We start from the raw sequence: 24620 nt of genomic DNA, 5'->3' as shown, positions 1-24620 counted from the left end.
TTTCCTGCCAGATGGGGCAAGCTTTGCTTCATCGCTCACGCCTCCATCCCAGCCCGGAGGACAGCTGATGAGGGCTAAAGAAGGAATTAGCTACCCACTCAAAGGCTTTGCTCTGATCCTTCAGGTCAGTGTTTGCTCCCTCCAGCTCTTGAGCAGGACAGAGTAACACTAGTTTGCAAGGATTTGGGAAGATTTAAAATCAAAATGGGGGGGGGGGGGGGTCTAATGCATGTATTGGACTCAGACACATGAGCCAGAATCTATGGATGCACCACAGAGGAGGAAAAGTCCCAAATCTGGGAGCTCTCTCAGTTGTGTGTCTCCTGGGGGGTAATTGGAGGTAACATTTTGAGTTTTAAAGCCTAAAGTATACTGTCCCTCAAGTGACAGCTAATCCCAAGATAATGTATATCAATTAACTTTTCCTTTATAGCAACTTCAAAACATAGCTTTAAAATGTTGATTTCCAAATATCCAGAAGATAAAAGGCTGTATTTGAGGCATTTGTGTGCAGTCAGAACTTACATTTATAAATGTTTTTATCCTAAAACCCCGAATAAGATTCACAACTCTTATTCACATGTTTTATGTTTATTGTGTATAAATAGATATTCCCATGCAAACTTTAAAAAGGATAAACAAAAAAAAAAACATTTTCGGCAGGTTAAAGAGATTTTAAACATTTTAAGACATCGGACTGTAAACTCCCAGCTAAAACCAATGCTCACCATCTCAGTTCTTTTGAGCAGGTGATGCATTCAGGGTGACACCGAGCCTTGTTTTCATTATTCTGGTCAAATAACAATCATCCTTGTTACTCTAAAATAAATGACAATGACTAGCGAGACAAGCCATAATCTGATGTTTTTGGTCCAATGGGTGTTTCTGAAATGGGTGTAAAACAAAGTTGCTCTTGCAGTTTACATACTCATTCTAAGAGCTGGTCTTACAGCCAGGACACAAAAAAACAAGACAAAAAGTCAAAACATGAGAATTTTAGAGTGAAATCATACAAGTAATGGTGGCGTGTGGTGCAGTGGGTCGTGCGTTGGTGTTCGGATCAGGGGGTCACAGGTTCAAACCCCACTGCAGTCAGCATGTCGTTGTGCCCTGGGCAAGACACTTCACCCCAAATTGCTCCTGTGGGGATTCACAGTATTGAGTAAGTAAGTCACTTTGGATAAAAGCGTCTAACAAGTGACATGTAATGTAAAAAGTAATTGCAATTGGATTCCACCAGGAATACTCAAAGGAAAATAGGTCTGGGAATACATATGTGTCATGGCCATTTTGTGCCAGCAGATGGTAATAGTGCACAGTGAAAAAAAGTCAACTTTCAGAAACTGTGACAGGAATATTTATATTATCAGTTGAAGTTGTAGTAGTTTCCAGTTTGAACTGTTTAAAAGTGATTGCTTGGTCAGTAACTCATTGGGGGGAAAGAATCCTAGGACAAAATCCTTAAGTTCCATGTAAATGGCCGTTGCCTACTGTTGCCTTTAATGTGCAAGCAAGTCTGACAGGACTGAACTGTTTGAGTGTAGATTTATAAAAACAGTGATGTTAGTTGAATCACTCATAATATGGCTAATATGGCTGTTCTGCACATCTCAGCACAGTAAACTAGAGTGTAGCTGTGGATGGGATTACCAGGGCGTTAACCATTTTCTGGCATAGAGCAGCTCTATTATGGCTGTCAGTTTTAATATACATATTCTGTTGTATGAAACAGGGTCAGGTCCTCATGAGATTTGTTATTTAATTTTCTGAGACTTTTTTTCTCAGAATTCTGACTTTTACGAAAAAATGTAATTGTGCAAAGCTGAATATGAAATATGACAGAAATGTTTTCTTAATAGTCCATAGTTTGCAGACTAATATGCCTGACATGTCATTTCAAAAGCTTCTAGTGAGTCAGACCCATAACATTTGAATTATTTTCTTTTTCAAAGTTCACAGCAACGTGCACTTTATGTACTTCAAACTGAACTAGTTGACTGATACTGAACAGAATGTAAAGCCTCCAAGTGTTCATATCCTTTGCACCCTGCACAACAACATTCACTATATTATGAATGAATATGAATAAAGTAGGCTATACTATCTCTGTATTACATGCTTTGTCTACTAGAGTTAATGGTTTCGATAATGCCATTGCAACACTCACTATTTACACACATGTTGAGCTGGAAGAGCACAGGTGTATACAGATATCATTAATTATAGCAGTCATGAGTGTCATTATACACAGTACGCCTGTGCTAGTTACGAATTCAAGAGCCTTAAAAATAGTTTGCTCATAACCCCTAAAATAATGCACTTGAAGCTGGAGTTAATGGCAGTATTTCAAATTATGTAAAACTCATATCACTAATGTTCTGAGTTGTACATTGTTAATGTGATATTGAGCTCACCTCGTCTTTTTGAAGCATGTTTAATTTTTCCCAACAAGAAAGTTCGTTCAACTGAGGCTAGCTAAAACATTAGCATTAGCCACATCTGTGACTTCACCATCACAGTCCCACATTCGACAAACTGTGGGAAAAAAATATTTCTCCTTGAGCTATTTCCTAGCAGCGGATTATATTTTAAATACTTGTTTGCGATGTCATAATATACGATATGCGGTCAAAATTGGGACTAATGGCAGTAACAGTTAGCTAAACCTGTTTCTTGAAGATGCATTAAATTCATCGTTTGAATTACCATGCAGGTCGTTTGACAACACTTACCGATTATAGAATACATGTCTCAGACTTTTTTCCAGTGAAATAAATAATGCCGTTTGCAGCACAATACATAAGGGTTTTAACTCAATCACAAATGTGAAGTCTTTACGAACCGAATAAAAGCTGTAGCCGGAAATGACGTGTTTTATAATGTGAGGGCGAGAAGAAACTGAGACTTCCGGCTACCATGTTTACTTCTCTTGTTCATCAAATAAACATTAGTTTGCTGAACAAGCCACAAGGAAACAAATGTGGCTAATTTTTTTTTTTGTTAGAGTAAAGCTTTAGCTCAAAGGTGTGTCTCTAATGTGAAAACAAGTAAGGGTGATTTGCTTATGTTTAAATCTCAAACAATTCATCACAGGAAATGATTTAACAATATGCTGTTGATCAAGATACCCAGATTAAGTTTTCTTGCACAATATGCAAAACTAGGGATTGTTCAGGTACAGCGGATGTGGACACTCTTGAATACATGAGTAATTGGGGAATTGTTAATTGGTAGAGCACCTCAATTACTCAGGTCATGTAGGCTGTTTATACCTGACACCAGCCAATGTAATCCAGCTTTAACACATATTGACTTGTGAAACCAGAACAAGTCATCCTTAATATGCTTAAGAGCTAATAGCAGACACAACGAACTTAGTGTGCCTCAGTGTATGCAATGACTGCTACATATGATCCACTGGATCAAGCATGCAAGCTTACACTTTATTCAACATATTTAAAAGTAATAATCATCCTCTAACCTTTCTAAATATTGCCGTTTATAAATCTGCAATGTAAGCCCTAAACAGGCTTTTCAGGTTGAGCACCTAAAATATTAAGAATGACCAAGATGCCACAGATGTGACAACAAAAAAAAACAGAGGCATTTCATATTTTTTCACTCTTTGTTCTTACGTTAAGTTTTTCAGCAACAATTGTTTTTGACATTGATCCAGTGCAAATGCACAATAGCACAACAGACACCATCAGGATACATACTAATTTCAAAGTCAATACAGCAGATTTTGACAATTTGCATGTTGTTGTTTTTTCTTCTGCTAAACATAAATTTGTTTGTTCTTCATTTAGGCCTTCAATGTCCAAAATACACAATTTCATCACTGGTAGGGACCATTCAACACAGAGTAGCATTTGGAAATCAATGGCAAGTCATTTCCCAAACGTGGCCAGCAACTTCTGCATTTGGTGAAGCAGGGCACTGTTAGCATCTGTTTCCCCCTCATGCCCAGGAGTAGAGTGATCATCTGAGTCATTACGTTCAATCAGCTTCATTCATATTTGTTTCAAGCAAACTGAAGTCATTTTTGCCATACTGTAAACCATTGCTGATTTTAAACATGTCTACTTTGTCTTGATATGCATATTATATTAAGAAAGAGATAACCTAAGACCTGAGAAAATATCGCATTTCGCAATGTAAGACACAGAAGATACAGTGCCGTTCACCCCATCAGTTCACAACCACCAACACTTACCAGTGTTTCAAACTTTTTCTTTGACAGATCAAAACAAAACAAAAAACATTGACAACAGACGGACAAGACACACTCAGATGTCCCAAGGTAACAAACCTATACATCTTCATTATGTACCAATTAATATATGTATTTAATATCAAGTAAACATATGCTTGTGGCATTTTTCTGTATCTGGTTATGTTGTACTTTAGGTAAATTTAAGATTTTAAAAACTGTTCATCATGAATTTAAAAAAGGACTTTTAAACACCAGGTGGACATGTTGCAATGGCTCTGATCATGGCAATGCTGCTTTCTCAGTATCCCTCAACTACATCCAATGAGGGCTTTTAGATCTGCACATTAGTAGTAATGCTCAAGCACAAACAGTAGTCATCTCTTGACTCTCCCACCACTACCCCAACCCTACAGTATGCCTGCTCCGCATCAACCATCTTTCTTTCCAACAAACTTTACACCAAACAGATTATCTCAAGTCACTGGTCCCTGCTCTTCATTCCCAATTACCTTTTTCATCATTATCTCCCTTCTTCCCGTACTTATGGCACTTGTTTATTCGCTCTTCTTGGCGACAGTTGTTGCCGATGATTTGGACTTGCCAAAGTAGGCCTCAATAAAGAACTGGATAAAGAGCACAAAGTAGCTTAGGTACATGAGGGAAGACCACACAATGTTCTGCATGTGGGACGGACACTCCTGGCCCTGCTGCATCCACGAGTACACAAGGTAGTTGACCACACAGCCCATCAGCATCTGGGTGATCTGGGTCAGTGTGATAAACATGGCAAACTTGCGTGACACTTTGAAACCAGCTGCACGCAAGGCATAGTAAGAGTACATGACGGCGTGGACCAAGTAGTTCATGGTCATGAACCATCCACCGCCGGCCACCATGTCCTTGTAGGAGTACCAGGAGTAGAGCAGCACGGTGATGTGGTGGTACCAGTGGAGGAAGATGAGCTTCTGTTTCCTCAGGACAATGAAGAGGGTGTCACCTGCGGAAATTATAGAGAAAGTAAGGTTGTCGAAAATAAGCTGGAGTTTTGTAGAGAGCATGTACATTAGTAGATAAACACCTGCTTGAAATGGTTAGAGAATTACCATTTATGCCAGTCCTGACTCACTCTTTTACCACTTTGTGCATGTGGTAAAACAGTCACCAGGAGCTTCCATTTGTAAGGTTACACTCATAGCATACTATAGGCCTGTTTGTAATGCCTAACAACCGTAATGACAAAGCCTCTGCCCAAACCATCTCTTCCCTTGTCATTAACGCTTAAAAACTCCTAAGAGCATAAACAACATTATACTACAAGACACTGCAAATCCTGTCCTTGGCAGGGTCAAACTGTCCAGTTATGGTCTTAACAACAAATATTGTTTTATGGTCATATCTAACGACAGCTGTGGTTGAAGCCAAAGCAAAAAGAGACAGCCTGCCTTATACCAGTAGATACAGCTCTCTCAAGGCTGTTTGCCTGAGCTTGGAGAGAGGAGTGAAAAAATAGGTAAAAGCTAAGATGATTAAAAATAAAACTAAGGGTCCTATGAGTAATTCCCTCTCAATTATGGCAAAAACATGATACCAAAACTAAACCTTACTTGGTGGCCTGTTAATTTACATAGCAAGATGGTTTACGCACAAGCAAAAATGATGCCCAGTGGACAGACACTATAAGACATGAAAAGGTCTCGACTTACCAAGTTCTGGTGCTTTACTAAGTACAAAGGCGTAGGCCCAGAACTTGCTGACAGGGCCGTTGTAAAAGCTCTGGTCACAAACTGACTGTTTAAGCCCTTTGGTCATCAGGATGTACATCATGTAACTTCCAGTACGGATGGCACCAAATATACTACAAAGACAGTGAGAAAAAGCAAACATAAGAAATACTTGAAGTAGAAAAATGTGTGGTAGAAAAATGTGTGGTTTATTTTGTGACTGTAATTGATATGTGAAGTATATTCCATGTGAATGAAACCTACTTTTGTTGGTTTTTAATGTTTTTTTTTAATGAATTTAATGTTACAAACATTATTATAATTATAAAGTCATTACACACTGTATTTATATGTACATAAAGGCAAAAAAGTCAGCACTGATTTACTGGTCAAACTAAGTAAGACTATTGCGGATGCAAACGCCACTGCAAACATTGCAAAACATAGATAATGAATCCACTGTCTGTCTACTGTGCACCTTGATGACTTGTGAAAACTATGGTACACCAACTGAAAACATAGTTTTTATTATTTTAAATAATGATTACAATTTATATTTATTTAATCATATTAATAATATCAGTGCTGTCTCACCTGAACACAGCAAGTGTGAGCGACCATAGCACCAGTGGCTTCCTCAACTCAAACTTCTCCCTCGGTTTCATGACATGGCGGCCGCCGAGGATAACGGCAACGTATAGTGCAGCGAAGAGAAAAGACTTCTTCCTGCAAACACAAAAAAAACAAGATTAACAATAGCCTTTTTATTACATTTCATTGAGTTAACATAGCATATTTTTGTTAACTGCATAAGCAACCTCTTGCAACAAATCAGAGGAGTCAAGCAGATAAAATAGCATGTTTTCAAAGGAACTTTTCCTTAATGGATTTCAGTTAAAAACATCCCAATGGTTACTAAGGGAATATAGTGTGACTGGCACTTTTAAACCCTTCATTTCTAGGTTTGAAAAGAAATGTATTAAACCAAAATGATGCTTCTCTTCCAACAGCGCCACTATAATAAGTACAGACAAAATCAATAGCTGTGCCAATGTCATAAGGAATGATTCAACAATTACAAAGCGCAGGTGGTAAGTCTTGACGGACTGGGCGCTGAGTGAGACCAACAGACGATGTGTGCATGCTGCCTAAATCTAGAGCAGCTATGTCCAAAACAAACAAAAGCTTTGGTCTATTGGATAGGAAGCAGAGGAATAGTTTGGATCAACATTAGCAAAAAAAGTTAGATAAATTAAACTTATATTGGTAAGGTTTCAATGAGCAAGGCCTAACACCTGCAATGAATTTGCCTCCTTTTTCACTGACAAAATTCAGAAAATCAGACAAGCAGTCAGTGCCTCTGCATCAGGAACAGCAAATGTTTCGTCTCTGTGTCCACCTAACATCAATTCAGACATCATGACACAATTCCATCAGATTAATGATAAAAACCTAGAGGACATTATTCAACTTCTGAAATCTTCCTCTTGCTGCCTTGATATTATTCCAACAGGATTTTTCAAAAATGTTTTTCATTGCATGGCCTCAGATCTACTTCACATAGTAAACAAGTCTCTTCACTCAGGTGTTTTTCCACAGGCCCTGAAAACTGCAGTCATTAAACCGCTCTTAAAAAAGCATAATCTAGACGCTTCAGTAATGAACAATTACAGGCCAATATCAAACCTCCCATTTCTAGGTAAAATCATTGAAAAAGTAGTATTTCAACAGTTGAGTAATTTCTTGCATTTAAATAGCTGTTTCGATGTGTTCCAGTCAGGATTTTGTCCAAACCACAGCACTGAGACTGCTCTTGTAAAGGTCTTCAATGACATCCACTTAAACACAGACAGTGGCAGAACTTCAGTGTTAGTATTATTAGATCTCAGTGCTGCGTTTGACACTGTTGACCACAGCATATTACTAGACCGACTGGAGAACTGGGTGGGACTTTCGGAAACAGTTCTAAAATTGGTTTGAATCCTACTTAAAGGACAGAAACAACTTTGTTTCTATAGGTAAATACAAATCTGAGTTGACAAATATGACATGTGGGGTTCCTCAAGGCTCCATCTTGGGGCCTCTTCTCTTTAACATCTACATGCTACCACTGGCTCAGATAATGAAAAACAGCAAAATAAGTTACCATAGCTATGCAGATGACACACAAATTTACATAACCATTTCACCAGGAGACTATGCTCCAATTCAAACACTGAGTAAGTGCATTGAACAAATCAATGACTGGATGTGTCAGAACTTTCTCCAATTAAACAAAGATAAAACTGAGGTAATGGTTTTTGGAGCCAAGTCAGAACGTATAAAAGCCAGCGCTGAGCTTCAGTCGGCAATGTTCAAAACAACAGATAAAGCCAGAAATCTAGGTGTAGTCATGGACTCTGACCTGAGTTTCAACAGTCACATTAAAACAATTACTAAATCAGCCTACTATCACCTAAAGAATATATCTAGGATTAAAAGACTAATGTCACAGCAGGATTTGGAAAAACTTGTCCATGCTTTTATCTTCAGTAGACTCGACTACTGCAATGGTGTCTTCACAGGTCTCACTAAAAAATATATTAGGAAGCTTCAGCTGATTCAGAACGCCGCTGCTCGAGTCCTCACTAACACTAAGAAAGTGGATCACATCACTCCTGTTCTGAAGTCTTTACACTGGCTTCCTGTGTGTCAAAGAATAGATTTCAAAATACTGCTGCTGGTTTATAAAGCACTGAATGGTTTAGGCCCAAAATATATTTCTGACCTCCTGCTAAATTATGAACCATCCAGATCTCTCAGGTCTTCAGGGACTGGTCAGCTTTCTGTCCCCAGAGTCAGAACTAAACATGGTAAAGCAGCGTTCAGTTATTATGCTCCAAATATCTGGAACAAACTCCCAGAAACCTGCAGGTCCGCTGCAACTCTTACTACTTTTAAATCCAGGCTGAAGACATATCTTTTTGTCGCTGCTTTTAATTTAAACTGAGCCGTTGTGTTCATCAGTAAAGTGGAACTTCTGTGTGAACTATTCATATTTTAAACTGCACTGTAACTTTTATTCATGTACTTTTTATTCATGTATTTTTTCTTTTAATGTTTATTTTATTATCTTTTACTGTTTTTAAAATGCCTTTGTCTGAATGTCTTTCATTTTTGTAAAGCACCTTGAATTGCCTTGTGTTGAAAGGTGCGACTGTGGCTGCGAGGGAGTGCGGTCGTCTTTCAACCAGAAGGTTGTGGGTTCGATCCCAGCCCGTGCAGTCAACATGTCGATGTATCCTTGGGCAAGATACTTAACCCTGAGTTGCTCCCGATGGCATGGCCAACGGTGTGTGAATGTGTGTGAATGTTAGGTCCTAGAGCAAGTGGTACCACTCTGTATGAATGGGTGTGAATGGGTGAATGACATGTAGTATGTAAAGCGCTTTGAGGGGTCGTAAAGACTGGATAAAGCGCTATATAAGTACAGTCCATTTACCATTTACCATTTATATAAATAAACTTGCCTTGCCTTGCCTTGCCTTGCCTTGCCTTGCCTTGCCTTGCCTTGCCTTGCCTTGCCTTGCCTTGCCTTGCCTTGCCTTGCCTTGCCTTGCCTGCCTGCCTTGCCTTGGCCTTGCCTGCCTTGCCTTGCCTTGCCTTGCCTTGCCTGCCTTGCCTTGCCTTGCCTTGCCTTGCCTTGCCTTGCCTTGCCTTGCCTTGCCTTGCCTTGCCTTGCCTTGCCTTGCCTTGCCTTGCCTTGCCTTGCCTTGCCTTGCCTTGCCTTGCCTTGCCTTGCCTTGCCTTGCCTTGCCTTGCCTTGCCTTGCCTTGCCTTGCCTTGCCTTGCCTGCCTTGCCTTGCCTTGCTTCCTTGCCTTGCCTTGCCTTGCCTTGCCTTGCCTTGCCTTGCCTTGCCTTGCCTTGCCTTGCCTTGCCTTGCCTTGCCTTGCCTTGCCTTGCCTTGCCTTGCCCCATAACCCACCCCTTACCCACATCGATTCCTGTCTGACCTATTAAAACTTGGATGCAACATAACCTCCTCAAACTGAACAGCAACAAAACAGAACTCCTCCTAATCGGCTCCAAATCCACCCTCAGCAAGGTCACTAACATAACTCTCACCATCGATGGCACCATTGTTTCCCCCTCCAATCAGGCACGCAACCTTGGCGTAATCTTTGACCCCACCCTCTCCCTCGAACCTCACATCCGCCAAACAGTCAAAACCTCATTTTTCCACCTCCGCAATATTGCAAAAATCCTACCCTCTCTCACCCACCCCGCAGCCGAACGACTAATCCATGCCTTCATTTCCTCCCGCCTTGACTACTGCAACTCACTTCTTTACGGGATCAGCACTACATCCCGCAACAGACTCCAACGGGTTCAAAATGCAGCTGCACGTCTCCTCACGCATACCAAATCATGGCATCACATCACCCCAGTCCTCAAAGACCTCCACTGGCTTCCTGTCTCCCATCGCATCAACTACACAATTCTGGTCCTCACCTACAAAGCACTCCACCATCTGGCCCCCCCTTATCTCACAAACCTTCTCACTCCTCATCAACCCCCACGGTCCCTCAGATCCACCGCAGCCGGACTCCTATCCATTCCCACATCTACACTCTGCAGCTTTGGGGACAGAGCCTTCTCAGTGGCAGCTCCTAGGCTCTGGAATTCCCTACCCCAAGATCTCCGTGACTCTGAGTCCCTCACAGTCTTTCAGTCCCGCCTCAAAACACATCTTTTCAACTCTGTCTACCCATAAGCCCCCCCCCCCCCTCTCAATCAACTTCCTCTTGACTGCCTTTTTATTTTTTACATACTTGTTTGCCTGTCCTTGTTTGTCTACCCTCCCTCATACTGTAAAGCGTCTTTGAGTTGTGAAAAGCGCTATATAAATAAAATGCATCATCATCATCATCATATGATTTCATAGTTTGTGACCAAATAAGAATGTGAAACTCACACTAAAAACGCAATCATTTCTCACAGAACCGTGACATAATTCACCTGAAACAGCAAAACATCCTACTACATTTGCAGCCTCAGCAGAGCACAGCACAAACAGCACTTTATTTTACTTATCAGGTGTTTAACTAGGCTAAGAAACAGAGGGAAAATGTGCATTCTGCTTAGGCAGTTAAAAAAACATGATACATGTGAAACATATATAAGGAACCCTTTGATTAGTACAATTTAGAAGTTAAGTCTTAGCAAATGTCAATTCATTAAAAAAATGTACCCGTAATGCAGACTATTTTGGGGCATTTCTGACCTGTCTTTAAAATACATTTAAAAACTATTACCAGCTGTATGATTTGAGAACTTAAGTCACCATCACAGTGAACAGGCTGAACTGATCAACTCTGATGCTTAAACTATTGTTATCTAAGTCAATAAAGATAGGAACAACAGTACAATAACAGTGACAGTTGTTGAACACAATCGACTTGATTGTTCGTCAGTATTACAAGAATGACAGATGCCAATTTTCTGTTCTAGCAGGAAGCCCACAAACTGATCCAGGCCACCTCCACAGAACAAAGGACAAAGCAGCCCAGTCGAAGTGGAAAGGACCATCTTTCACAGAATGACAACAGGGGCGGACTGCAGAAGGACATCACTGTTTCTCAACTACACATGGAGGAGGACAGAAGAGAGCAACACAGACCACATTGTGGCCTACATACTGTAGAGAGGCCGGCTGGATAGAAGAGGAGCAACAATTTCAGCATTCCCTTTCTGTGTACTGCCATAGAAGTTAAAGGGTCAAAGGTCAAAGTGATGTCTGGCTTGAGCTACGATTCTGAGGATCCAGTACACTTTATACTTGGAATTCACTCAGACATAACACATGTTGTGTAGGACAAACAGGCCAATCCCCAGAAACTGTGTCATTACTTTCTTTGACAACTTGAACAAATTAATGTATCTATAATGAGAAAAGCTAAGTTGTATCCCTATTGTTGAATACTAACAGTGTTTGCCTGTAGCACTATCATTAAAGATACAATTAATTATGTATTGTTGTCATAACTATTCACATTAGTAATTATGACCTCATTGCCCTTATGGAAATGTACCAACAAATCTCACCTATGGTATTCTACATGTAAGCCACTATCAGGACGAAGATCATTTCAAAAAGTACCCATGATTGTTGCAGATAAGAATGTTTTGAATGCCCCGGCCCAAGCATAAAGATGTGGAGAAATGTCCCTGTCTTGTTCTCTGTGTTTTATCATCACCAAGTACAAGCAGACCTAGCCAAAGGTTAAGATGTGCTCGGCCTACTGTGTTATGTTTAGAAGATGGAGTACACTGTCTGAAAAAAGAAATAAAGGGTAGAGAAAGCCGAGGGCATGGTCAAAGCTGACAAGTTGGTGAAGGGTGGGGCCGCTGCTGTTGTCTTTGCAAAGGCTGTGAAGTGCCAGCTGCAGCAAAGCTATGTCTGCTGTCAGGAATCTATTTGAGACATCAGTGTGAATTCACATCATCCCTTCATGCGCCCTGGTGCCTCTACAGTTGTACTCCTGCCCTGGGATATCATTGCATTTTTTCAAACAAGCTGCACTTGCCAATGTGCAAGTGAAATAATTGTAATGACCCAAGGGACAAAAGAAATATAATGACTGCTTTGACAAACTGACAAATGATAGTGAGTCATGTTTGTCAACAGTCAGTTTGTTTTAAGAAGAGCTACAAAGCTTAAAGTTTGATTTGTAGACAAGATCTGCTAGCAACTCTGTCTGGCTGTGGTTGGGATAATCCCTGTGGGTTTTGTCATGGGCTAACAGTTTGATCAGTTTTTTACTTCCTTCAAATGCTTCAAAAATAATGCCAACAACTCATCTGAGAAACTATTTTAGAAAGCACAATCTTGAGATGAAACAAGATGGAGTACTAATTTTGAATGAATACATATAAAGAAGCCTATGGAATACAGTTTCACTCACAACATTTCAATGACAAACCAGAAATAACGCAAAGTAAACACAGCCACTAGTTCCGAATTCTGTCTACACAGGATAATACTGTATAGGAGAGGGCAGTGTTTGTCAAAGTGGGCCGAGGCAGCACAAATTGGAAAACTCCATCATCAGAGCTCTTTCAGGGAGGATCAGCATGGAGCAGTTACAGAATCAGCAGAGATTTCATGCTTGCTGCAAGGTTGGAAATCAGCTGCGTCTCTCCAGCCGAGATTTCCTCCAAATAACAGTCACAGCAGTGGCTTCATTTTTAAAAAGCAAGGTGTCCCAGATAAAGTTAAAAACTAAATATTTGTTAACATGAGTACAATTGTGTACCAAAAGCTTAATATACTGTCAAATATTTGAAATGTCTGTAGCTACAGAAAGTCAATAGGGTCAAAACAATAATAGTACACTGTGTAAACTTGTTTTGGTCAAATAAGATATTCATTAATTTGATAGAAAAGGATTTAAAGAAAACATTATGTGTGATATGTCTAACCAGGACAATATGCCAGAACTATGAATGTATCATGAAAGCTTCTCAGTTGGGTAGGCATGGCATCTCCGGCCTCTCTTTATCCCATGTGTGATTGTTAAGGCCCTAGGCATGGCACTGTTTGATATATTGCCAAATCAAGCTGAAATCTGAGATAAAAAAAAAGAAGAAATAATCTAAACTCAAGTGATGCTTGTTGCGAGTCTAGATCAACAAAAGAGTCCAGAGAATTTTTTTTAACATGAGCGTTTCACTGGTATGTTATTTAGCAGGCTGCTAAGGCATGTTACTTTAACTCATCCAAACAACTGCCACTGAGAAAATATATACACCATTGTAAAGTAACTAACGGTTAAATACATAATCGTTATGATAGACACATAGTCTGTGTACCTGCATGCAGTCTATGTTGTACAGTTTGTAATATAATGAGGATGTGCAGCCCCTCCCCCACTTGCGGTGTTTTATAAACCTGCTGGATAACCTGCTGGGAAACCTGGACCTGTATTACCTGGAGGAGCAGGAGATTTCAGCCGTTCTGTAACCCTGAGGTTGCAGTCTAATGACTCTGCAGGTCTGTGCCACTGAGCTGATGTCAAATTGTCTCACCAAACTGTGTGCTTACAGTGTTAAATATGCATCTGCAACTGTGTTAAGAGTGTGAATCGAAGTGTTCAAAAGCACACAAAGCACTCAGGGGGTGCAGCTTATTGGGCACAGTCTGTATCTATAAATGTAAAAAAGGCAATCAGAGTTGCTGTGCCAATGTGTAGGATGATCAGCAAAACTCTAAATAAGTCAAATGAGGCGCTGCAAGTAAGATATCTATTACAAAATAGGAGCACCCATTTATCCAGTTATGACAACCACACACACGTGCAAGTAACTGCATGCACTTTCTAATTGAACTTAAAAATAACCAGGCTAGAAAAACCCTACCACGAATTGATTTAGTAAATCCTGCATGTCCTGCCCACAAGAAGGGACAAGGTTTCTATTGAGGAAACAACAGTTATTTATGACGCATTTACACTACAGCGCGGAGCTCGCTTTAACCGTGCCGTGCCCGGCCCGTTTTTGGTTGCGTTTCCACTTGGCGTAGTTCCGGCTAGCGGGTACTATTTCACAGTTTTTCTGGCCCCATACAATCGAGGTAATTTCCGGGCCAACAACCAGGCTGAGTCGGGCTGAGTATGCTAAACTAGAGGGAGACTCGCTGGCAAGGGGGCTACAACAACAACAAGATGAACATATTTGACCGTGATTTAATTGTAATACACGTTTCAAAATGATGCCAAAGTAACAACATACTGATACCGGTTAGCAGTGTTACCCCTACCATTGTCTTCAATGGAGCACCGCACCCCCCCTGAAATTCAAGGTGTTTAAAAAAATGTTTATATAAATATATATATATATATATATGCATCAGTGTTTTCTTAGGATCAAAAACACTAAACTCACAACTTGAAATGAAAGCGGTTGGCGGTCGGTTGGTTGGTGCTATATATATATATAGCACCAAATTGCAACTAATCTATATTTACTGTCCACATTGAACATGTGCTCTTTTATTAAATAAACTAGACGCTTTCATTTTAAGTTGTGAGTTGAGTGTTTTTGACCCTAAGAAACACTGATGCATTAATCAATAACAATAATCCACAGCTCCTCTCTCTGCTCCAGAGGATTTAAAAAATATATATCCCAATGCCACCCCCCCCCCCCCCCCCCCCCACTCAGGCAGCACCCCCCCAAAGCAGTAAACCTAGGGGAAGCACTGGGTTAGTAAAAACCATGAATTAATGCTTTGACAAGTCTGCAGACAGACAAAACACCTTTTAAAATGTGTGTTTTCTGAATGGAGATCGGCTAAGCTAACGCAGTATATGCTCTGACCGTCCACACTCACAACAACGGCCTATACAGACATACATATAAAGCAGCGACTGTATTCGCCATGACACAGACAGTCTGTGGTTTGTACTTGTTTAACTTTTGTCTAGTTTCTGAACAGATATGAGGAGCAGTGAGCTTGAGTGCTAACAGCTAACGGCTGATGTTGTTTTTCTGTGGTTCACATTGAAGATGACGTCACGGCTCCGCTTACACTGCGTTACTATAGTTACTGCCCCAGCTACTAAACTGTAATGGAAACGCAGCATAAAGTGAGCCAGTCCTAACAAGGCCTAACGAGGCCTAGCCATACCGAGCGAGGCCCTTTAGTGGAAATGCGCCATTAGATCTGTGTTACTTATTTTAGACTGTTAAGTGCTTAATAACATCCAGAGCCATGCTTAGTTAAAGCAATACCGTTAACAGTGTAAGGACAATGCCACGCACCTAATTTCATCTCTATACAACCCACTTATTGTATCAAATGTTGGACTCCTTTTCAAAGTGACAGAACTACTATCAGTGACTAAACTTTAAAGCTATCGATCAAGCCGTGTCTGTCTGTTCGACCAATATGTCCTCACAGTAAAAAATGGTAAACCTTTATTGTTTTGAGGAGGGCGTGCCCAACTATTTATTCTATTGGCTCAATTAGCACTAAATAATGAAACGCATGTACACAACAAGAAATCCAATACACATTCTTGGAACGGCAGAAAGAAGACGTAATGCAATTATGAACTGCATGCAAGGCATGCTATTCCACTGATGGAAAGTTGATGGAGATAACGTGCTAAGAAAAGATGCAATGTACTGCCTAGGCAAGGAAGAAGGCCGCTATTCAAAGTAAGCGAGGAAGGTTTAAAAAATAAACCATACAACAAACTGCTCTTTAAATGTGATTTCACCTAAGCGTTTCCTTGACAGCTTGATAAAGTCTAAAAAGGTAAAACCAGACGAAGCAACACTCAAGGCAGACCTTAATTCCTGAGGAGCCATCCCACATCTTCATCTCACCAGTCGTGAGAAGGAGAGCAGCCCAGCGAGCAGCCCAGCGAACATCAAGCCTCGAGCGGACGCTGGGTCAACAGTCGGAAATGATCAGCGTCATCGTGTGCTACTCTCTTTAAAATGGCACCAAGAAGCAAGACCATGTAATATTAACTTCAACAGCATCAAAGGAACATTTAGAATTGCACTGGGAAATACATTTTGTTGTTTTGTTTTGGGTTGTCCCATTTTGAAAATTGCTTTAAATTACCTATGACCACTTCTTCTAAATCTTCTTCACTGTATACATTTAGACATTTATTATTTCTGTTGAATGCAAGCAATATTGGAAAACATCATTATCCAAGTTCTTCAAACTAAAAAAGTAAGTTACAAACATCCTTTAACCAAATATTCATTAAGAGAAGAGAGAACAAGCTCTGTAAGAATAGGAAGGATGCCTTGATTCTACATTTAAGATGGGGGTATCCATTAGGGCTGTACCCGAATATCTGTTCGTTGGAGTACTATTCGGGTTTCAATTTCGCTATTCGTTTTTATTTTATTTATTGAAAACTCCAATATCAACGTAAGAGCTTGTGCCTCTTCGGGGGGTGCTAACACTTAACCATAAACGTTATCGTTTACTTTCTCCATCTATATATGTAGATATTACTTTTTCTCCGTTAATCTCCGTCACGTTGTTTCCATAGGAACAACTTCCTGTCAGCAGCGCTAACTCTCCTTCAAAATAAAAGCATGTCCATACAAAATAGGAAGCCAAGCCAAATTACACTTAAGACATACACAACTGCAACAAAAGTAACAAACACAATGCAATATCCTTTTCAATTTCAAAAAACACAAATTGGGTTGGATACATTAACAAATAACTATAAAACAACAATACTGTAGAATAACAAAATTAATGCCGTGAATAAACCGAAATACACGTGTTGAAGCGATTCGCTGCTAATTACTATGCACCCCCCCCCCCCCCCTGCGCGCGGGCCGAATATCCGAATATTCACTGCTGATTACTATAGAATATCCGGAGCCCGAATAATGGTATTCGGGACAGCCCTACTGTATACATTTTGACATTTATTATTTCTGTTGAATGCAAGCAATATTGGAAAACGTCATTATCCAAGTTCTTCAAACAAAAAAGGTAAGTTACAAACATCCTTTAAGAGAGGAGAGAACAAGCTCTGTAAGGATAGGAAGGATGCCTTGATTCTACATTTAAGATGGGGGGTATCTATTGGTCTCATCTATCCAAACTCTGTGACAATAGGCTGGATAGATTTTGGAACTGAATAAGTAACATGAGACTTGGAAGGAAGACACTTATCTCCTTTACTCATCTAGTACCATAGGAACCTGACATTCAAGACAAGTCAAAGGGCGGTGATACTTCTGAACAACATTGTTACATCCCTAGGGCAGGTAGATTATATGTGAATAAACATTAACTGACGAAACAGTGCACAACAAACACGTCATTATGCATTCTCACTGGTGCATCCATTGTTATCATTCCAAGGCTAAAACAATCATAAATCCATCAGAATTGCAGAGACCCACAGCGATGCTATCTTCCCCAGCAGCTTCTCAATAAACAGAGAACGCAACCTGCATGGCGATGGGAAATGGTGACGTTTGTGGGAGTACAGAGTGATTCAGCAAGATGTGTGTATAACAGAGGCTAACAGCTCTCCTTTAGATGGCAAGGTACACTATCAACAAATAACAGGCTGGTTTGAATTGCCAGTTGTTTAACCATCACATAGAATCCCAGCCAATGCATTTATTACTATAAGGAAATAAAACACATACCAAATGCATCTATTCTACAAAAAAGCAAATGCTCATGCACAGCAGTGTGAAATGCTGTCTGAACATTCCATTTGAATATTTACCGTGACATCAGTTTGTTAAACTAAGTCAGGGGTCGGCAACCCGCGGGCCACGGACCGCATGCGGCCCTTTAAGCCCTCTGCTCTGGCTCCCTTGAGCTTAGACAAAAATAAGAAGGAAATAAAATAAAAGTATTTGTCTATTTATATTTTGTTGCATGGTTGAAAATGTTTCGTATCTTGTATTTTGAGGTGATACTGTGACACATAAATAAAAAACAAAACGGTTTTAATTAGGTCAACTAAAATATGCGTCACATCCTGCTACGGTCCCACGCAAGCGCCTTTTCTTGGAGGCGAATAACCTGACCCCCGGCTCGATGAGCGAACTATGGATAAATCAAAGAAAAGTACCGGAGGAACACAGGATTTAATTCTGTGTGGACAGAGTTATATGCTTTCACAGCAAACGATGCTGGTTTACCGGTATGTTTGATATGTAGAGAGAAGTTGTCAACGGTGGTGCAGCCTTTACGTATCGAGGAACAACACGGGAGAGGAAGACAGCTGACGATCTTCAGTCATAATTCAATGGGGTATGTAATTTATTTCAGAAAACACTTTTTGTTATATTCCATGGAATGCTCTTAACATCCCGATAGCAATGAATATATTAAATGCTTTGACAATAAATACATACAAAAATTAATCTCTGGAAGCCGTAGCGCTGTAAAAAGCACGACCAATCATCTGAGCCGGCCCGGATAAAATAACTGGATGGCCTACCTGCCTGTCAGCCTTCCATCTGTGCACAAACTTATCTCGTGCCCTCATTGGTCATGTGCGCGTTCGTGTGTGTTGGAGGAGGGACTCTGTAAGAAATTCTGAAGGAAGAGGCATATTTTTTCCGGTTGTGTATTTTCAAATTCTAGCGCACTCGAGCTGGTTTCTCCATTCTTACCTACCCTACCTTTAACTCTTTTTAGGGTGCAGCTATATGTTTTATTTATTTCAAAGTGGGCCCATTTTAATAATATATTTGTTTCCTTCAAATGTGCAGAGGACTCCCCAAGTGCTGTGTTTAATTTATTTTAAAGTAGGCCTGTGTATTATTTTTAATTCTCCTTATAGGAGTTATTTGTTTATTATTAGAGGGTAACAGTTTTATATAATGTAATAAATAGCCCAATAAATGCAAAAAAACTGTAGTTTTTGTCTGATATAACAATAAAAAACTATGAAATATGTTTTGCGGCTCCAGACAAAAAAATGTTTTGGAAAAAGGAGCAAAATGGCTCTTTTGGTCAAAAAGGTTGCAGACCCCTGAACTATGTGATGTAGAAAATAAAAGTGTACTATATGCATGGCCATTATATTTTTCTGCATCTCCACTAGATCTCGAGTCCATTGTATTTTTATTGTGTTTGATATAGGATGGAAAGAGGATGAACCTGTTGTCGCTATATTACATCATCTGTGTCCCTGTCCACTCCTTACTTTTCCTTTTCCCAGCCATCTGACGAATGGTTACTCAATCACAATGCTGAGCTGTCTGCTGCCGGTCTCAAGGGAACCAATCAGATCAGTGTACCAGTCTCCAGTTTTCACTTCAGAACAATGATATAGGCTGCATACAGTATTTAGAGATGTCTCAACATGTCTGTTTTGAAACACATGTATTACTGTAGCTTAAAACTAACATAAAAGTATGTTGCAATTCGGGCCTAACCTCAGTGATGTCACAGGAGGCATTTTCAACAGCAGTCAAACGGTAACACACATGAGTGTTATGCAGCAGTAGTTCAGACCTACTCAACCTTGGCCTACATCGGTGCACACTAGGGCTGAACGATATACCGTGTCATGGCGATAACCGCGGTATGCGCATGCGCGGTATTCACACCGCAGGGACGTGCGGTTTTATTCTTTTTTTTAAAAAATGCTAACGCACTTTAGCACAGAATTCAAAAATAAAGATACCCTTATTACTTATCGAAACTGCACATACAATATATCCGATTAAAGCTGAGACTCCACAGATTATTTAAGTATCTAAGCGATCCGATCTCGCAACAGGGGAAGCAAACACAGACATCACAACACGTACCTTTTACGGAGCTTTTACGGGAGATCGTCTCACCGTAGCTGTCAATCTGATCAAAAGACGTGTTCAATGGCATTAAAATGAGAAAGAAAAAACGCGGCTGAATCGGTTGATCCATAGGTTGATAATGTATCTGTGGCTTTGAAGCAATTGTTTATAATCCATAATTCCATTTTTATGTAAAAATCGGATCACAAAAGTTAGCTGCTAATGGTAGCCACCTTGGTGGTATGCAGCTTCCGGTTTTGACTACGCGTCGTCACTCTCACTCCTTATTTGTTCATGTGTTGGTGTGTGTAGAACTTCCCCTGATATTTGACCTTTTTAGACAGATTTAGCACAAAAAAAAAACTCTTTTGGGGCCATTTGGGTGGATTTTCTATATCTCTGGCCCACCTTGCTGGATTTTGACATGTGACATCTCTTTCTGACCGTCAGAGCCAATGGAATCGAGGGGAAATCACACAGTCCTTATTTGGTAATATGTGTGTGAGAGACTTCCGCATAGCCAAGACCGGAAGCAGCAGCCACTATGGTGGCTACCATTAGTAGCTAACTTTTGCTCTGCGATATTTACATAAAAATGGAATTATGGATTATAAATTAAATAATTTTTTTATACAGAGACGTTAAAAACCTATGGATTAACCGATTCAGCCGCGTTTTTTCTTTCTCGTTTTAATGCCATTGAACACGTCTTTTGATCAGATTGACAGCTACGGTGAGACATCTCCCCTCGAAGCTACGTAAAGGTACGTGTTGTGATGTCTGTGTTTGCTTCCCCTGTCCGAGTTCAGATCACTCAGTGATGATACTATATACCTAAATAATCTGTGGAACCTCAGCTTTAATCTGATATCTTGTAAGTGCAGCTACGATAAGTAATAAGGGTACTTTTATCTTGAATTCTGTGCCAAAATGCGTTAGCATTTTTCGCTCAGGTGTCATTTAGATGCTTCTTATGAGACTTGTGTTTTGTTTTGGTATAAAATGGTCTGTATCGTCAGTTAGCTGAGATTATTTCCGTTAATCTGGTATAACACATTAATAGGTTCTTAAATATTACGATCCCCTGAGACACTGTCGTGAAAAAAAAAAGTAAAGTACCCGCCGGGACTTTGGGGTTTAACAGGTTAAAAAAAACGCAATATATACCGCAGGGGGGGGGGGAAACCGCGATGTCAGTTTTTTTCAATACCGTGCAGCCCTAGTGCACACTGGTGTTTAAAGTGTAATGGACTTTCGAAAGTGTGTAAATTAGCCCTAAATGAATGTGTGTGTTGCCATTTATTACTGTAAAACTGTTAATGGCCTAAATCTTCGGAAATATTTTTGTTTAAATGTGACAACAACTGCACCCGAACTGGAATTTAAAAAGAGAATCAGAAACAATGACATCTTAACAAACAGTCTTGCTTAGCAGCCCTTTGTCATCCAAAAAGTAAAATAATTATTTGCTTTTGGCTTAGCCTAGTTGAAAGAGCAAGTCAGTTTGTATTTCATTATCATACTGAATTAAAGCTGGTTTTTTACGCTTGCTTTTAAAACTTATTTATTCTTGTTTGTTTTTGTTCCTTTCTCTGTCTCACCCATAAGCAATACAAAACATGTCATGCTTAATCAGTAGCTTCCTGAACCTTTAAAATGCAATAAACAACCTATCAAATCCTATTTTCTGTGGTTGTTCCCCTTCAGCCATGTGCACTGGCCTAGTCTGACATCCTCCACTATATGAGCAGCTGCAGAGAAGTCAGCACAGATCAGCTGCAACCTGATTGGCTAATTCTCCGTCAGCCGACATCAGAAGACTAACGTGATTGGTCAGTTGTCAGTACCAGGGTATGGACAGCTCCCTCACACTGCTCCCACACAGTTCCCCTCTCTCTCTCTCTCTCTCTTACATACACACACCCAGACTGCATTCCAATGAATAAGAAAAAAACTGTTCCAAGAATGGCTCTGAATTTGTGGCAAAAATTATATTCTAACAATGACTCTTTTCTACACGCAATTTAAACGGATGATAGAAGCCAGATGAATGCCTCCTGCTCACCGTATGCTGCTTTATACAAACTCAGTGCCACTGAATGCTTAATGAAGCCCATCGCTATCTTAACGCATGACTCATTTTGTTTTGCATTAGTACCATTTATTTGCTCAACCTATAGACCTGGATAATAATGACCATTAAGTTTGTTCATGCAAAGGATGTTTGGATGGACCAGCACATGACCTAAATATGAAATACATCAATGGTCACAACCACAAAGCAATATTTAAGATAAGATAAGTTGGTACTTTATTGATCCCAATTTGGGGGGAAATTGGTGTTGCAGCAGCATAAAAGACAAGGCATTTTACAATAAAACAAAACGTAACCTTACTTAACCCTAGTAGCCACTAACATTTCATTCCCTGATATTGTTGTGTACAGTCTTGCAGACACTGCCCTGAGCAAACAGGGCACTTGTACATAATCATTTCCCCTCTTCTACTGAATGGTTTAATGCACAGTTCAACACCCATCTCTTTCACTTTATTTTGCTCTGAAATTAACTTAAATTGTCAAATTGTTGATTTTATCTCAGAATGGTTTTAAGCATGTTTTTTTGGTTGTCTGCTCTGTTTACCTGCTGTATTTTGCACACGTATGTGGAGAACTTTGGTCAGTGGATACTGTTTTATTGTGCTTTAAATTGATATTTAAAGAAGGTCTCTTGAAATACACTGCATGTAACTCTGTTGCAGTGTGTCTAGTGTCGTTTTGCCGAAAACATCTCATTAATAAAGCTGGTCTGTAAATCAATAAGTCAATGGACAGCAAACACTCTCTGATTCCAGACATGCTAATGAGTGGATTTGCTACTTTTCACCATTTCATATCAATGCCATTAGAATATTGTTTACATTTTGGACTGTTTGTTCGAGCAAACAAACCTTTGGAAGACCTTAGACTCTAGAGTCTGGCATCGTGTAGTTTCTAATCTTATGGTTCATTAAAGACTATCGATGGATTCATGAACAATACAAATATGTTTTAATTGGAGCCCTTAACATATGTATACAGAAAATTAACATAAACTATTGATAATGGAATTTTGAGTGACTTGTATTAAGATGTGTTCATTCTCAGTTAGACTACATCACTATAATTATACAGTGATATCCTTTCAATGTACAGTACATTAAGTTACTTTTACAAAAAATCATGACCATGACCATGAGCACTTCATGTTGAGGAGAACACCAAGAGGTAGTTTACCCTCCTATGGTTCAATATGGAATGGTTCAATATGCCATTGGGGTAGTTACTAACTAAATGAATCAGGCAGCTAGAGTCATGACCTTTATAGGGGAATGGCGGTAGCTGATGCCGGAAGAATAAATCACAGGAAATCAAATAGAAACCCCATGAGGATACCCATAAAAAGATGCACAAAGCATTATCGGAGAGCCATGTAGGAAGTCACTAGTTCAGACAAACTTGAAGTGTGGCAGAGCATCGCTTTCACACGCTGCTGAAGGCCTCCATGAATTTGTTCATTTCATGAAGCAGAAGCAACAATTTGCGGATGATGACAGTGGCTCTGATATAATAGGATATGGCTAGGTTTAATCCCGGTGAGCGAGGCGGATGCATGTGCACGGCTACAGCCTCCAATTCACTTTAAGCACGTACTTATGCAGAGTTTTGCAGAGGAATACTGTATTGTGGGATTAAAAAACGAGGCGCTATCACAATGTAGCCTTACCAGTTCTCCTGCATCCATCGGATGGCTTCGTCCTCGTTGAACTGTCTCTCGAATTCATACTCGTGCAGAGCTAATTGCACCGACATGCTCACTGTGCAGTGTTTGTGTAATCGTTGCTAAAACAAGACGATGAGGTCGAGGTGTTTCTGTTTGTTAGTTTGTTTCCTCGCAACACTTTACTTGCATCGCTCGTGAAGCTGTCTGGACCTCGCGGTTGTGCGCGCGGGCATCTAGGCGTTCTCTGCACCTTCCTCTACCGGCAGACAGAGCCTACGCCCTCCTCCTCAGGAAAGCGGACTCCAGGTCCTAACGCTAACCATTTTACTTTGCTCTCTAGATCTAGAATACTTTACATATTGAGTTGAGTTCAATTGTATTTTACAGTTTGTTTCAATTGCTAAAACACGTTTTTTGAAAGCAGGGCTTATTTTCTCAAAACACTTAACACAATTCACAAAACCACACACATAAAGTGCAAAACACCGAATATATATTGCAAAATGAAGCACTGTCTGAACTCAAAACGATATAAACACTTACCAAAACCAAACTTTTGCACCAAATGGCACACACTTCCCTTATAGTAGCTACAAGACACTTTGTCCAACCAACTACACACTGCG

At 40.0% G+C, this 24620-nt stretch overlaps 1 protein-coding gene across 1 annotated transcript; it reads right to left on the bottom strand.

The window, feature by feature from the left end:
- Positions 1 to 3413: 3413 nt before the first annotated feature.
- elovl6 (ELOVL fatty acid elongase 6) lies at positions 3414 to 24083 on the bottom strand. The gene is made up of 4 exons (XM_034227643.1): positions 23998 to 24083; positions 6532 to 6663; positions 5920 to 6071; positions 3414 to 5213 (listed from the first exon to the last, which is right to left on the bottom strand). The coding sequence occupies exons 1-4, from the start codon at positions 24081 to 24083 to the stop codon at positions 4771 to 4773; spliced, it is 813 nt and encodes a 270-aa protein (XP_034083534.1). The 3' UTR covers positions 3414 to 4770.
- Between the last annotated feature and the right edge of the window lie 537 nt (positions 24084 to 24620).

The sequence above is a fragment of the Gymnodraco acuticeps genome, unplaced genomic scaffold, assembly GCF_902827175.1.
Source record: "Gymnodraco acuticeps unplaced genomic scaffold, fGymAcu1.1, whole genome shotgun sequence".
In the NCBI taxonomy this organism is placed as follows: domain Eukaryota; kingdom Metazoa; phylum Chordata; class Actinopteri; order Perciformes; family Bathydraconidae; genus Gymnodraco; species Gymnodraco acuticeps.
This window is presented reverse-complemented; position numbering and strand designations above follow the sequence as displayed.